The sequence below is a fragment of the Papaver somniferum genome, unplaced genomic scaffold, assembly GCF_003573695.1.
Source record: "Papaver somniferum cultivar HN1 unplaced genomic scaffold, ASM357369v1 unplaced-scaffold_135, whole genome shotgun sequence".
Taxonomy (NCBI): Eukaryota; Viridiplantae; Streptophyta; class Magnoliopsida; order Ranunculales; family Papaveraceae; genus Papaver; species Papaver somniferum.
The window spans coordinates 7,522,058-7,538,459 of record NW_020622713.1 but is presented as its reverse complement, the minus strand read 5'-3'; the positions used below and the strand labels follow the sequence as shown (position 1 = coordinate 7,538,459).

The 16,402-nt window shown below is 36.9% G+C and overlaps 2 protein-coding genes across 2 annotated transcripts; both read left to right on the top strand.

Moving 5' to 3' along the window:
* Positions 1-2,465: 2,465 nt before the first annotated feature.
* Positions 2,466-11,660, top strand: LOC113334192 (26S proteasome non-ATPase regulatory subunit 2 homolog A-like). Its single transcript, XM_026580535.1, has 25 exons — positions 2,466-2,685; positions 2,772-2,872; positions 4,357-4,477; positions 4,563-4,622; positions 4,979-5,046; positions 5,262-5,304; positions 5,615-5,707; positions 5,865-5,903; positions 5,988-6,070; positions 6,166-6,280; positions 6,407-6,481; positions 7,124-7,282; positions 7,491-7,598; positions 7,674-7,778; positions 7,863-8,003; positions 8,089-8,193; positions 8,602-8,835; positions 8,945-9,058; positions 9,147-9,362; positions 9,734-9,793; positions 9,892-10,005; positions 10,108-10,193; positions 10,671-10,779; positions 10,893-11,071; positions 11,260-11,660. Exons 1-25 carry the CDS (start codon positions 2,566-2,568, stop codon positions 11,333-11,335), a joined length of 2,724 nt encoding a protein of 907 aa, XP_026436320.1. The 5' UTR covers positions 2,466-2,565; the 3' UTR covers positions 11,336-11,660.
* Positions 11,661-11,878: 218 nt separating this feature from the next.
* Positions 11,879-15,485, top strand: LOC113333929 (ras-related protein RABB1c-like). Its single transcript, XM_026580289.1, has 6 exons — positions 11,879-11,924; positions 12,071-12,210; positions 12,629-12,711; positions 13,111-13,315; positions 13,434-13,502; positions 15,393-15,485. The coding sequence occupies exons 1-6, from the start codon at positions 11,879-11,881 to the stop codon at positions 15,483-15,485; spliced, it is 636 nt and encodes a 211-aa protein (XP_026436074.1).
* The last annotated feature ends 917 nt before the right edge of the window (positions 15,486-16,402 follow it).

Genomic DNA, 16,402 nt, shown 5'->3' with positions numbered 1-16,402 from the left:
GGACACACTTTCTTCCCTATCAAAGATTTTATGTGTCTCAGAGTATGTGTCCCTCAACATCTTCAGACTTAATTAACTTCCTGCTTATATAACCATCCTTCTTCACAAACAAAGACTCCGACTGCTTCTCATCCAAACCGAGCAAGATCTTGGTCAATTTGAAGATCTTATCCCCATAAATGTCATCTTCGTAGCCAACTTGGAGTGCTTTTCCCTCAACCTCGAGACTTAGAATTTGATGAGCATCATCGGGAGTTACCGCCATCTCACCGAATGGGAATAACATTGTATCAGTCTCTCCGTAAAACCTCTCACATAATGCAGGTACGGTAACTTTGTCATACTCAACAATCGAACTCTCCACCGCAGGCCACATCCCAGAGTTCTTGACAATCGCTTGCACCTCGACACATTCCCATTCAAGTGGAAATTTCTTCATCATAGTGTTTGAAGCTTGGCGCCTCAAAAGACAGATGTCATTCTTGTGATCCTAAGTACCAAAAACACAAAATTAAGAAAAATACAAATACTTGAATAAAATTTAAGATAGATATACTTAAATAAAAACAAAGTTTTATTGAGATTACTTACGATAGCACCATGGATTTCACGTGCCTATAAATCTTTGTATCAAAAAAAAACAAAACATGTCCACCATCTTCCGGGGTCCCTAATGGAGGCTGACCTGGTTTCAGTGTGACCTTTAAGTGAGGGGGAAGCATGTGGGAATCAACCGGTTTAGTGATAACCCTCTTCGGTCATCCGGTAGCGGTTGTAGTTGCAGCTTCAGTTTGTTGATCATTACCTGTTTTTTCTCCACCTTCTTATTCTTCCTCTTCTTTATCCTCTTCCTCTTCAACAATTGCATCTTGTCTATCTTTATATTTATCTCCATCATTGTTATCACCATCACCATTACCTCCTCCAACATGTGGCATGCCTTGATCATCATCATCATGCTCATCATCTTCTCCAGCCGAAGTTCTTTCAATACCATCATGATCATTACCTCTTCTACCAGACGGATTTGATTGGTCTTCATCTGGAGTTTCATCTGAATCACTTGGTTCCATTGGTGGTTGAGAATCATCCCATTAACGGATCATGAGCGTTCCCGGCTCAACTAATTCCCCTCGCTGTTGCAGTCAAGAGTTTGTCACCAACACATGGAGGTCTTTAAAGATGAATAACATTTTTGTTCTTTCCCTCTTGCAACCTAGACAAGAACAATTAAAAAAAAATCAACTAGTCCTCAGGGACGACAACTATAATCTATGTTGGCTAAACAATAGCCGGCAGGGTCCATAACTATAATCCATGCCGGGTAAGCAGGGGTCGGCAGGTCTTATTCAACTACCGTGCCGACTTATAACAACTTTGAACACAGTAAATACAAGGATTTTCCAAACAATTAGTCGACAGGGTCTATAACCCATACAATGCCGGCTAAAATGCAGTCAACAGGGTAGTATTCAAATACCATGCCAATCTTATAACTTAATGCATCAGGAGACACCAACATTTTTCAAAGCATACCATCGGCAGGGTAAAAAAATTAAAATCCAACGACTGTAAGACACACATTTCACCGACAAGGTATTAAGGTTGAATACCTTGCCGACCCTGTAAAAAACAGTTACAGGTATTAAACAGCCGGCATGATATTCAACATAAGAGCTTGCCGGCTAACCCTAAATGTGAAAAGTCGGCAGGCTCGTGAATCAGAGACCTTGCCGGCTGAATAGCTGCAGATTCACAAATTTGATTTTTCTGACCTAATTTGACATGCAAACATAAAATAGAAGTACTGGAGTGAGTTTACTTTCTCAATCGTTCAATTTCTTCGGTTTCAGCGGCATTGATGTCTTCTTCTACAACGATTTTTTTTACTCCGTTTGTGTTGAACTAAATTTGCAATTCCAGGATTATACTAATTGATGGGTTTTATATTTCTTTGTTTCATACGACTAGCCTTCAGCGACTCCATGTTTGAAGATTAATCGACGATGGAATTTTCGAATCGATGATTTTTCAATCTGTTTTTGACGAAAAGGACTAGTTTCATTCGATATGGTGGAGGAGAAGAACAGGAGAAGATGAAATGAAAACGAAATGAAAGGAATTAGATTTAGTCTTAATTATAATGCATAAAGGTATTTTTGCAACTCTGCTCATTTTAGCATCCCTAAATCTTCAAATGAGTCCCTTTAAAATTGGGTATACCCAATCCTGCCAGGATAAAAAAATAAAAGAAAAAGTAACGTGACCCAGAAAAAAAAGACGAAACACTTATGGCCTACTTTAGGCCGGCACACGACTGTGAACGTTACAACCGCTACGACCTATGTGAAATGGGATGGGATCAGTGACCTATCTGAATCAGATCTGACTCTGAATCCATTCCCCTCATTTATAGGTCGACTCAGGTACCTGCCTTGTCGCGAAAGGTTACTCGCCTATACAATATGTACATTTCTTCACTACCAATTCTCATTTCTTCCTCCCATTTCCCACCTCTAAAACCTCAAATGCTACTCCTCTGGTTATTTACTTGAGACCAGAGAGATGACGATTGATCCAAACCCGAAGAGGAAGAAGAATGGTGAGAATTCAGAACAAGCTACTCAGAAAGCACCATTAAAAGATTCTAAGAAGAAAAAGGATGAAAAGAAAGATGAAGATTTGGTCTGTTTTAAACCCTAATTTTGTTTCTTCTTTTTTTTTTTCGTTTGTATAGAAACTTCTGAATCTGATTTATATTGAAATTACAGTCGGATGAGGATTTGGCTCTTAAGCAACAATTGGAGCTGTATGTAGAAAGAGCTCAGGATGTTGAGCCTGATGTTCAGAAGGAAGCGTTAGAAAGTATGAGGTAATTTTACAGACTGTGTTATCTGTAATTTGGTAGTTTTTCAAGTAATTTTACTTTGTGTAATATAGTGAAACCTTTAATTAGTGTTCAATGAGACTGTTATAATCAATGTGGTGATGAAGTTAATTTGTTTGTGCTCTTCAATGACAATGCTGGCTACATAATAGTTTGAATTATCAATTCATCTAACGCAATGTCAACTTCTGTTAACCATAACTAGCGGATGCTGTGTAATCTTAAGCAGTGTATTTTGGAACTCTAAATCAATTGGTGATTATACACTCCAATATTATATAGAAATTGGTATTTCATCTTTAGTTTAGTAGTTTGAAGATTGTAAACCAGTGGTTATCTGTGTTACACGGATACACCTAAAAAAAAAATTCAGCCGTATCGATACGTATTTACACGGATACGCGTACTAATACTTCCAATACTTCAAGATACAACTCAGTTAGAAAACTTTAACTAAATATTAGATCTCAATACCTTAATATTAGAAAATTAGGAATTTTACTAGAATCTATGAGAAGTTTTAACTATAGTGACAAAATATTAGTTCCAAACCTGTCCACTGATCTTGCTCTAGACTTTCTTCCTTGTTATCTAGACTTCTTCTCTCTAGTGAGGTTAATCATACATGTATGTATTTTGTTAAGTTTCTATCATGTGTATAATATATTTCTGTTAAACTACTGATATGCCGTATCGCCGTATTTTAGTTTTTCAAGTTGGTGTATCATAGTAGCGTATTGGTATCTTGTATCCGATACCGTATCCGTATCGTTGCAACACAGGTATTTTGCTTTGCATCTGAAAACAAAGCAACACTGGTTATGTTTGTACTGGGTTTTGTCCCATCCTTTTTAAGGAGTTTTTCCTTAGGTAATGCAGAATCCTATCGTTTTTGTTATAATTGCTCATCATCATTCTTAGAGTACAAGAAATGGCTTAAAAATTAAAAAAATCATTTTGGTTACATATGGATACTCTGGTATTCTGCCTCATATATGTTGTGTTAGATCTGTTATTTTTCTTGCCTCATTCCATGCTATGACATTGATTTCATGTTTTTAACTTACGATTCCTGGATTGTGGTATGAGCCACAGTGCCGAGCCGGCTTGGCTCAGGCAATATTACTATTTAGTGTATGTTCTAGTTGTGTCGTATTGGCTCAGTGCTAATCAGCATTCTAATTGAATATCCCAATATAATTAGCCTTCTATTGAGAGATCCAAATGGCTTTAATGCTTAGCCATATCAGAAACTCTCATTCCGATGTTATGGTGATTCAACTGCATTTTGCTAAGTACATTCGGCTACTTTTGCACTTTTAAAAAATGACTGGATATTAGATGATTATTTGTTCTGCTTAAAAGATGTTGAAGACTGATTCCACATTTGACGTGGCATTTAACTGTCATGTCCAATTGTCCAATTGTCCAATTTGAAACTCAATTGTACTTTCTCTTTTTTCCTGTAGGCAGGAAATACGTACCTCAACTAGCTCAATGACTTCTGTTCCAAAACCACTTAAGTTTCTCCGGGCACACTATGGAACTTTAAAGACTTACTTTGAAACAATGGCAGATACAGAGCTGAAGGTGCAACTTGCTCAGTTATCCTTTTAGGTTTACCTATCTGGATTATTTGCAACTTATCTGTTTCGCTTATTCTCTTAAACTGCAGGAATACCTAGCTGACGTACTTTCCGTTTTGGCATTAACTATGTCTGTTGAAGGAGAACGGGTAGGTGAAAGCATATACTTTTCTCTTTGTTTCTTCAGTCACAATTTGAACTATAATAAAGGGAGAACCTTGAATTGTAATTATGACATTAGATGAACTTATAGGGCTTGTTTTTCGTTTAAGGGTCCTTCTAATCTGGCATAGTTTTCTATAAAAATACTTGATTACACCAGCTCATTTTGACATTACTAATTGCATCAAATATATGTTGTCTAGGCTGGGTACTGAAAGTTATCTTTATAGAACACAGCAGGATCAATATATATTATTTTTATGATAAGATAAATCATGGTTTTTATTTGTAGTTGAGTATGCTATTCTATTCCTTTTTCTTACTTGTTTTCTCTTTTATGTAGGAGAGCCTCAAATACAGGTTATTGGGTTCAGAAGGAGATATTGGTTCGTGGGGGCATGAATATGTTAGGTAGTTATTTCGACTCCTGAGAGACCTTGTTTAACTGGGTATTGAACATTTGTTGGTTGTGATTTCTATAGTAGTTTTGAATGAAGTGAGTTTGTCAAGGCTTTTAGGGTCTGATTTTCTTAAGCACATGATAAGGTTAATTTGGACTATATATCTAAATGGCTTAAAAGAACAATCTAGGTACCTTAAATGTTTATTTTTTTATTTTAAACCAGGAACCTGGCTGGAGAAATCTCACAAGAGTATGCAGAGAAACAGGTCAGGCATCTGTGCTGTGACTTTTGTATAGTAATTTAATAAGATCCAGCATTGTTGGGTGACTCATTTAAGGGGTAAAAGTCTTACATTGCCAATTTTATGTTTATTTATGGCGGTACCTATCTTGTACTAAAAGAAAAATAAAGGTTAGCTATGGTGTTTATTCTTATGGCTACCTGTCTTATACATCGTAGCTAGATATATGGTGGCAAAGAGACCTGGGATAACTGATTACTATGACTTCTTGCTATAGATTGTGTTTGTCTTCTATTTCAATGTATTATTTATTGTACATTGCCTTTTTTAACAGGACTCTGAAGATGACTCTGAATATGACTCTGAAGATTCTGAAATGGATGAGTTGAAGGAGCTCGCGCAACAGATTGTTTCCTTTCACATGAAGGTACGCTTAAATAGGATGGTTAATAACTAACTCCACATTTTGATACTCATTTACAATCAATTTGTTGCCAATTAACGCGAGTTTGATATTCGTGTTACCTTTAATTACTTTTGTTATAAAGCTTTTTGGTTAATTCGTCTTCGTTAATCATTCGCAGCACAATGCAGAGCCTGAAGCTGTTGATCTTCTAATGGAGGTACTTATTCCTTTAATACTACTATTAAGGTTTCTTATATTTGGTGGTTGGATTTTGTGACAAACTCTGCTTTGTTGATTTCAGGTTGAAGACCTTGATTTGTTGGTTGAGCATGTTGACGCCACAAATTATAAAAGGACATGCCATTACCTTACTAGTTTGGCCAGGTAAAATTTTGTACGAAGAATTTGTGGCGAGGATAAAAATCTCGACACCATCATCTTTTTCTGTTTTAACATCCCGTCATGTATCATAATTGCAGATACCTGTCCGTTCCGGATGATTTGTTGGTTCTGAATATAACCTATCGAATATATCTCAAGTTTAAAGAGTACCCGTCAGCACTCCGGATTGCACTTTCCTTGAATAAGTTGAAGGTGCATTTAGTTTCAAATCTTAAACATGTATTTTTGTTTTTGTTCTGCATTACCTCGTATTTAGTTTTTGCCGGAATTGTTTCTTTCATTTGTGAGTTTTGATAGTGGAGGTGGCTACTTTTGCAGTCTGTGCAGCAGATGTTTATATCTTGTGATGACATTCAACTGAAAAAGCAATTTTGTTATATCCTTGCACGCCATGTAAGTTTTGGGATGCAATTTTAGTTTCACTATCTGTACTTGGGGTGTCTTTGATGTGATACCTGAGATATATGATTATTGTTCAGGGAATATTTAATTAGCGTCAGCGATAAAATGTTTGACTCACTAGTCACTGGGAAACAGTTGTCCTGGTCAAGGAAAAGCAATGGCTCAGACCCCATTTAGACCTTAACTTTTTATGTTGATACAAGAATGTGTCAAATTTTTAATAAGCATGACCTCTGCGGGTATGACTGAAAACACTCAAGCTGTGCACCAATTTGTCATTTTGTACCGACATCAGTTTTCTTAGTGCAGTTACCTTATGCATGTGCAGCAAATTTAAGGTCTGTTTGGTCAAGAGGCTTTGGTATCAGGAGTACAAACTCAAATACTTGGAGACATTTCAATATCGAATTGGCTGTGGGTCATTCTACTCTTGGACCTTAAAATCATGTATTGAGTAGGATAGAGTTGTCTATTCAACCTTAAGACATTTTCTCAAGAAAACAATATAGTACTCATATGATATGGTGCATAAATGCCTAGTCTTAACTTGTTTTCTTGATCATTGATATATTATCTTTCAAAAGTCATTGGTGAATTAATACTTAATGTTTTACTTGTACATATACTGTGTAGCGTGTTGACTTTATGCTGGATGATGACATGATTAAGGATGATGATGATAGGGAGGCCTGTCAAGACATAATCAACAATTTCAATCTTTCTGAAGGCTATCTCAATCTTGCTCGTGACATTGAGGTCATGGAACCAAAGTCTCTTGAAGATATCTACAAGGTATCAATCAACAATCAATGATGATTAGTTAATTTCTATATAATAATGAGAGGAACTTATTGGGTTCTTGTGGCAGAAATGCATCCTGGTATCCATCTGTGGTGATACACCTTCGCCACTATGTTGCATAATTTTTTACCCAGTTGCTTGTTTTGTCGTGGTTTTGCAGCCGTCGTTGTGTATGATTTATTGCTTATTTGTTTTCTAGGTGCACTTGATTGACGACAGGGCTAGAGCTGCTGCGAGTGTTGATTCCGCCGGGAAGAATTTAGCTGCTACATTTGTAAATGCTTTCGTAAATGCTGGTTTTGGTCAGGTAAATATTTAAGACGGTTTTTTCTGTTTTTGTTATTAACATTGCCCAGTGTTCTGAAGATTTAATTTTCTCCAGGATCAGTTGATGACAGTTCCTTCAGATTCTTCAAGTGGTGGCTCCACAGGAAGCTGGCTTTTTAAGAACAAGGAACATGGGAAGGCTAGTGCTGCAGCAAGTCTGGTATGAGGCACAGTTTCTTTTTATTTTTTAGTAATACGACTCTGATTTCTGGTGATATATTTATACATTTTTTCATGGTTGTAGGGTATGATTTTGTCATGGGACGTGGACAATGGGCTTGCTCAACTGGATAAGTATTTCCACAGCAGTGACAACCATGTCATTGCAGGTGCATTGTTAGGTGTTGAGATTGCAAATTGCAGTGTCATCCACGACTTTGACCCAGTGAGTTTTTTTTCTTTCCATTCACACTTATCTAATCATGTCTTTTATATGCTGAGCTGATGTCTTACACTATCCGCCCTATCAGGCAATGGCGCATCTAAAAGACTATATAAATAATGCAGATTCAACTGTTCGTATTGGAGCCATTATGGGATTAGGTTTGGCATATGCAGGGACCAAAAATAAGCAGGTAAATTTCTGTTTTGAAACTTCAATGAGAGTTGAATTTATGCTTTTAATGTAAAATGTTTTTCATCATGGTTGTTAGGTCTTCCGACGTGAAGAAAAAAATTCTTGTGGTTCTATGGACGGAAGGGTCTGTTTTTTTTTGTCTGCGCCTGTATGTTTCTTTATTTGGCTCATTCAAATTGGGGATAATTAAATTATTGCACATGGCATTGACTCAGTGGTTATCAGTTTAGCTCTTATAGCGAGAGTAATTAGTCGTCATACTGTTTAGTGTTCAAGAGTGTGAGACACGACGTCTTGTTCTGCTGTCAAGATGTTTCTTAGAGAATGCTTATTTCTTTACCCTTTTTATCTTTAATTTATTGGTAATGTAGTAAATGTGTGTTTGAATAAGTGAATCACTCTGCAGATTTATGAGCAGATTCATCTGAAATTATCTCCAATTCTAGGGGATACAAAGGCACCTCTTGATGTGATTGCGTTTGCAGCAATCTCATTGGGCTTGGTCTTTGTGGGTTCTTGCAATGAGGATGTTGCTCATTCTATCAGTTTGGTGTTAGTGGACCGAACTGAGGCCGAACTTGGTGAGCCTCTCACTCGTCTTCTACCGCTTGGTCTAGGCCTTCTCTACCTTGGAAAACAGGTAACTTAGCATTTCAGCATTCACTTTGAGGGACCTAAATTAAGGCGTTTACACTTTTAATCTGTTCTGTATTAGGCATTTATAACTTCGAAACTTGTGTGATTGGCAGGAAAGAGTGGAGGCTACTGCAAAAGTTTCCAAGACTTTTCATAAGAAAATAAAGAAATATTGTGATATGACCTTATTATCTTGTGCCTATGCATGCACTGGAAATGTCCTTGAGGTATTTCACTCTATTTGTCATTATTGTTGCACTTAAGAAAATCTATTGGTTGCATGGATGAGCTATAATGTCTTCATTATTCTTACAGGTTCAGCATCTTCTGGGACAATGTTCACAACATCTTGAAAAGGGCGAGACCCATCAAGGACCTGCTGTGCTTGGAATTGCTATGGTAGCAATGTCGGAAGAGCTGGGCCTTGATATGTCAGTTCGGTCACTAGAACACTTGTTGCAATATGGAGAGCAAAATATCCGCCGCGCTGTTCCGTTGGCTCTTGGAATCCTCTGCATATCCAACCCAAAGGTATCCAGCCTTGCAATGGCGACATACATACTTATGTTATCTGGTGGTAGCTAATCAGTTGATTTGTACTACCATTTCCCCACTCGTTTGACATACACCAATACGTGCTGTGCTTCCACGACGAACCACTGGCTGTTTGTGGTCGGTAGAGCCTCTACTGCTCTAGTTTGCCATTCTAGAGAACATTTAAAACCATTTCCCCATCAATTTGGTTTTCCTGCTGCAAATTTCCTTACCTTCTAAAATTGTGGTATGTAATTGAGTACGCCAGGAATTGAAATAAGAGCTATTGAGGAATTACCTGGTGCTGTTCTTTCTTTTCATGAAGTATTTGTAAATTCTGTTTATTTAACTTTGTATTCCTGGCTTAGGTAAATGTTATGGATGCATTAAGCAGGCTTAGCCATGACACGGACTCGGAAGTGGCAATGGTATGTTAGTGATGCAGAGCGTGGGTTCCAACTGTGCAAAATGTTGTAATACATTTTGTCCTAATTCTGTAGCATAACCTATTCTGTGTGTCTTGCAGGCAGCCACTATTTCTTTGGGGTTGATAGGTGCTGGTACCAACAATGCTCGAATAGCCGGCATGCTTCACAATCTTTCTAGTTACTATTACAAAGAAGCCAGACTTCTCTTTTGGGTATGCTACTTATATGTTACATCTCTTTAGTATTTTTGAGTTATAAGTTACATCCATAATTGTTTGTACTAATTTTTCTTTAAATTATTATTATGTGTGCAGGTTCGGATTGCTCAAGGTCTTGTGCATTTGGGAAAAGGATTACTAACACTTGCTCCTCATCATTCGGAGCGTTTCCTTCTGTCGCCGTAAGTAGAGCTTGCCCTAAAATTCACTTTTTTTGATCGATAGACTCCAGGATAGTCTACTTACGCTTAAAAGGTACATGTTCTTGCTTGGAGTGGGCTAATCTACACTATTTATCATACTTTGTTTGACCCTTTTCCTAAACCGAAATATTTAGTCAAATGAAACTAGAAAAAAGAATTAGATTACCGATATCAATGATGTTTATATCAAGCCTCATAATAAGAGTCACAGACCTTGAGCTTATCACAATCGGCATGTTTTCTCTTTATGGGCACCTCAAAGAAAATACCAGGGCATATGTATTAGCTTATGAGAATGTTTGTCTTAATATTGTTTCACGTCCCTCCTCCTCTAGACATAGTAATCTAGAGAGAGGTTCACTGCATATGTGCGAGCCCCACTGTTGTAGCATATAGACTCTTTCTTTCTTATGGTATCCACAAGTTGCAAGCTAATGTATTCTTCTTCATTTACAGGACTGCACTTGCTGGGCTAGTTGTCGTGCTCCATACTTGTCTTGACATGAAATCTCTTATCCTTGGGAAATACCACTATGTCCTTTATTATCTATCATTAGCCATGAAGGTACTTTTGTCAACAACTTGAACGAGCCTTTATGGATATTTGCTGACATGTGTAGTATCTGTTGTTTTTTATATTGACGCTGTCTTTCTATTCTTCTGAATTTGATCTTATAGCCCAGAATGTTGATGACTGTGGATGAGAATCAAAAACCTTTGCCAGTGCCTGTTAGAGTCGGGAAAGCAGTTGATGTTGTTGGTCAAGCTGGTCGGCCTAAGACCATCACAGGATTCCAAACACACTTGACACCTGTTCTTTTGGGTGTTGGTGATAGAGCAGAACTTGCTACTGACAAGTATGCATATCTTACAATTACCTCTTTTACTTCTTTGAGTTTCATAACTTACTCTTGTTTCTTTTCATCTTTCTTCGTCGATTTGTTAGTTTATATATTACTTACAGCCTCAGTTTTAGATTATATCTCTCTTTGCCTATTTGTTCCTTTACGACCTAACATTCTTGTTATTCTATATATTCTTTTAGGTACATTCCCCTTTCACCCATCCTTGAAGGATTTGTGATTCTCAGAGAGAATCCAGATTACCAGGAAGATAACTAGATCTGCCCATCAACATTCTAAGTTGGGCATTAGGTGGATCTCTACAGCTCTGCTTGCATTCTAAAAGATTGTAAATGATAGAACGTGGGCATACTACTTACTCCCCGTTTTTGCCGTGACAAAATGTCTTCTGATGCTGATGAGATTTGGGGTTTCTGCTATTGAGCATAGTCAGAAATAGTTAAGCTACAGGGATCCTTTAGAAATCATACATCCCTCGTTATGTAATTTGTTAGGTTACTGAAAATTGCTTACGGTGACCGTGACCGTGCATTGTATAATCACACGTACTATTACATTCAAATGGCAATAATTTACGTTTTAATGGCCGTAATTTTTTTATTTTTTTTTTCCGGAAAGGTATATGGGACAACCTCTCCGGAATTAAATCTTTTGTTCCGTTCTTCCTTAACCAACCTTTTAGAACTTCCTTATTGGTTAAGTAAAAAGTTTTACGATTTAGTGTGTAACTAGACATCCCCTCTGTCCTGTCTCTATTTAAATTCCATTGGCTGGCTTAATCCTCTCCTCACACGAGAAACAATGTCTTACGCTTACCTTTTCAAATACATAATCATCGGAGACACTGGTAAGTCTCACTAATTTACCTCCTTTAATCTTTCAGTTATGCTCTCATGGTTTATATTGATTTATTATTTTTGGGATGAATCATGTGTAGAAGCTCCAGGCTGAGGAATCATGCTAACTAGACTGGTTTAATTGTCGGCTTTGTAGGTGTCGGGAAATCATGTTTTCTTCTGCAGTTCACTGACAAGCGCTTCCAGCCTGTGCATGACCTAAACATTGGTGTTGAATTTGGAACTAGAATGATAACTATTGACAGCAAGCCTATAAAGCTGCAAGTATGGGATACGGTATGTTCACTATTCTCTATGCTTATTTTTGTGCTCATCCATTGGTTTTTTTTTTTTCATCTTCTTAGGCTGTAGGGACATGTATGCATATCAGAGAATCAGGAGATGGTTAATCATTTAGTAAATGGTTTTTGATATCACAAGGATTTCCTTATTTCATGAGGAACTGTGAATAACTAGACTTATGTGGTGTTTTCTCATTGGAAGTACGTGTTTTATTATGCTCGGGCAAGATATTAGTATAAGCCCTTTTGAAAGGGTTGTACTTATTTCCTTGCACTTGTTGATAGACAGTGGTCTTTGTGTAATGCTTCTATTTACTGCATAAACCCTGATAAATCTATGAGGCTTCTCATTATTGCATCTACCCAGTGCTGGAGTTTTTTTTTGTAATGATGTTTATTGCAATGTATATCAGGCTGGTCAAGAAGCATTCAGATCTATTACAAGGTCATATTACAGAGGAGCTGCTGGTGCACTTCTAGTCTATGATATCACTAGGTACTTTCTTTGTCTATGTGAATTATCTTATGTGTCCAAAATTAGAGTTGTGACCGTTTGGATGAATAATCACCCTGATAACGAGCAATTAAATTTGAGACATGCTAGAATCTAATTTTCTTACTAGCTATTCACATCTTATTTTTTCCAAACAGCAAATAAGACGATATAGCCAGGAAGTTGATAACAATGTCCTAATGCAGCCGTCGTAACGGCGTAATGGTAGCAGACCTTCACCAATCACCATTAACGACCGTTACAGTTTCTTGAGAGTCCTTGTTGTACCATACTCAGGTCCTTTTGTGCTAGCAGGCTGTAGAGATTTTGTCACCTACGCCGCTTCTCTTCTTTCTTTGTCGACTGATGTTGTCAGACATTTTTTGTCTTTTGAAACCTTAGGAGAGAAACTTTTAATCACCTTGCTAGCTGGTTGGAAGAGGCGAGGCAACACGCAAACGCGGACATGACAATTATGCTTATTGGCAACAAATGTGATCTCTCTCACAGAAGAGCTCTTAGCACAGAGGAAGGGGAACAATTTGCCAAGGAGAACAGCTTGATATTCATGGAAGCCTCTGCAAGAACTGCTCAGAACGTTGAAGAGGTATCAAGCCTCATCTGTTTGTCTAGAAAATATGTTTTTTTTTTTTACTTCACAATAGTTTCTTATCGAATTATGATATTAACTTATTCGTTTGTTGTTTTCGATCCTTTTTCTGAAGGCATTTATAAATACAGCAGCAACAATCTACAAGAGGATCCAGAACGGTGATATTGATGTATCAGATCAGGTTAGTTTCTTTTAATATCTGCAAGAAATTTTTCGTTCTCTCTGTGTGCTGAAAAAAAATGACCTCAAGAATTTTAATTGATTGGGTTTACATGTATTTATACATGCCTGGTTATTAATCAGAATAAGACTTTTTGTTTAAGCTTTGAAGTAGAACGATTTTTTGGGGACCATGGTTCTTTTAGGGACCATGGTTTTATTTTGGGTAAAGGCATTAGAAGTAATTTTAGGTCACCCCATATCTAGTTATTTATTTAATACCTAATCTATCCTCTTAATTAATTTTAGGTTATGATTAGTGAATGATTTAGTTAAAAACAATTAGTGAGATTAAATCAAAAGATGGGTTTATTATTAGTTGAGTAGAATTATTGAGAGAGTAGAGTTAGAGAAGATGAAGGAGAAAAACATGGAAAATAATTTTTTTTTCCAATTCACTAAGTTTGAGTATTCAAGTGATGAAAACTCATCTGATTCTTCATCTCCATCCTCTCCTAGAATATTTGTTAATCTTCAAAATGATCCGGATTTGAATTGGATTTTGAACAGTTCAGTTACTTTATATGAAGAACAAGTAACCGAACTCATATGAAGTTGTAGTTCGATTACTTTATATGAAGAACAAGTAACCGAACTCATCTGAAAGTGTAGTTCGGTTACTTGTTCCAAACACGCAGGTTACCGAACTCTCTAATAATTTCTAGGAGTTACAACTTTATGTTCGGTTGGTTCTCAACTAACCGAACTTTGGTGTACTTTCTCAAGAATTTTAATTGATTACGTAATTCGGTTGGTTCGCAAACTGCATGCACTTTTGATCTAACCGAAGTTTACGTAATATACGAGTATATAAGTTTACAAAGTTCGGTTCTTTCGCAAACTTGAACCTAACAGCTAACCAACTGAACTCTGAGTTCGGTTTCTACGATAAAATTGTGAAGTTACCAAACTTAACAAACAAAAAAAATGTGAAGTTCCAGCGTCTATTGGCTAAGTTCGGTTACTTTGTAGTTTTAAAATTTTTTGCGAACAAACCGAACTCTATTGCTAAGTTCGGTTATTTTGGAACTCAACATAGTGGCCACAACAACACAGTTCGGTTAGACTGGATTTGTTTTTTTTCGGTTCTAAGGGTGGAGTTCGGTTACTTTGTAATTTTAAACTTTTCTGCGAAACAACCGAACAGAGAGTTAGGTGACTTAGTTTTAAATCCGATAGAACCGAACTGTTCTTCGTGTTCTTCATTTTCAAGAAGTTCGGTTAGTAAACTAGGGTTTTTTGGAAAATCGACCTAACCGAACATGGCTCTGTAACTCCAATTAAAACCCTATTTTGATGATTTCTATTCGATTGGAGCAATCAAAATCAAACTAAAGCGAAGGGTTTGTTGTAAAATACCTCTGGAGTGGTCCCATGGCAGAATCAGGTTGCGACTGGCGTCTTTTATACTCGATAAAATTATTATGTAACCGAACTTAATTGTGATTGCATTGATATTGTTACATTTCTTAAATAGGCGGTGGTGGTGGTGGTGGGAGTAGGTGGTTGGTGGTGGTGATAATCGGAGGTGGTGGTGATGGTAATCGGCGGTGGTGAGCGGTGGTGGTGGTAATCGGTGGTTGGTGGTGGTGATAATCAGAGGTGGTGGTGGTGGTAATCGGCGGTAGTGGTGGGAGGAGGTGGTGGTTATATATATATAGGTGGTTATTAGGTTGGTTTTAAATTAAATTAGGTTAAGGATAAGTTAGTCATTTCAACGTTTTAGGACACCCCATATCACTATAGGGAAGGTGACCTAATAAAATCGTGATCCCTCAAGAAAAATCATGGTCCCTAAAAAAATCATTCTTGAATTACGTGGATGAAATCATAATTCTGGTCTTGTTTGCAGTCTAAGGGAATAATAATTGGACCCCGGGAGATTCCTGGGCTACCTTTTGGTAGAGATGGACCCTTTTCCCAAGGAACAGGCTGCTGCGGTTAAAAATTCATGAGGAATGGTAATGCAACACTCACTTTCCGTCAGAAGAAAAACCGAAGTCAAATCTGCTCCCACATGTAAATATAAAGAATGTGAGATGCTTGTAAAATCTGTCTTTTTGTTCTACTTCCTTTGATTGTGACTGCTGTAAATTCTTTATGTCTACTTCAGTTGAAAGAGTATTATAATTTAATTAATTCAAGTTAACAACCAAGGAAGATCTCTCTAACAACACTCGAACACAGCTTGAAGGATTCGGAAAGTAATGATAAACAACAAAGCTAAATCTCAAGAACAGATTGTAGGATTGAAATAAACCCTAACCTATATGATACCATAGTCGCACAGTGATGGAAAGTAAACTTTTAAGAACAAATTAGGGCAAATTAGAAAGTGAGCAACTTCTTAACTCCTAATTGACAAACTAACCATTTTTTCTAGCTCACAAATCAAGATTCTTTCGTAAAAATAAAACCACTAGAATCAAAATACAAAACAAATCCATAAAAAAATATTCGGTTTTAAGAAAAACTGATCGTAGTTCAGTGATTACATCTACATGGCTTACAATGTGTTAGAAACTAAATGTTTAGATTAGCTACTACATAAAAGAAATAAGAGTAAGTTAATAAGAGAATATTTTTCGGATCGGAAAAAAGATTTCCATAAATATGTATTTTATTCCCATAGGATTTCATGTGGAATCCTCAAGTTAGGAAGTTAATATTCCTCATAGGGTAACAATATTTTTATATAAAATAAACCCTAATTATCGAAAATCGGTGTTACCAGATTCAACATATTGTGACTTTTCGCATATGAGATTCAATCGGAACTCCTTATGATCCTTTGATAAAGTCCACCAACATGGGCTAGAACTTAATCCCGCTAAGTCAAAAAGCCACACAAATCATAAGGGT

Excerpts from the sequence above, each read along its gene's own strand:
- LOC113334192 (XM_026580535.1), top strand. The coding sequence starts at position 2,566 with ATGACGATTGATCCAAACCCGAAGAGGAAGAAGAATGGTGAGAATTCA. Across the intron at positions 5,047-5,261 it reads TGGGGGCATGAATATGTTAG|GAACCTGGCTGGAGAAATCT; the intron begins GTAGTTATTTCG and ends ATTTTAAACCAG. Across the intron at positions 9,363-9,733 it reads TCTGCATATCCAACCCAAAG|GTAAATGTTATGGATGCATT; the intron begins GTATCCAGCCTT and ends TTCCTGGCTTAG.
- LOC113333929 (XM_026580289.1), top strand. The coding sequence starts at position 11,879 with ATGTCTTACGCTTACCTTTTCAAATACATAATCATCGGAGACACTG. Across the intron at positions 12,211-12,628 it reads AGCTGCAAGTATGGGATACG|GCTGGTCAAGAAGCATTCAG; the intron begins GTATGTTCACTA and ends AATGTATATCAG. Across the intron at positions 12,712-13,110 it reads CTAGTCTATGATATCACTAG|GAGAGAAACTTTTAATCACC; the intron begins GTACTTTCTTTG and ends TTGAAACCTTAG.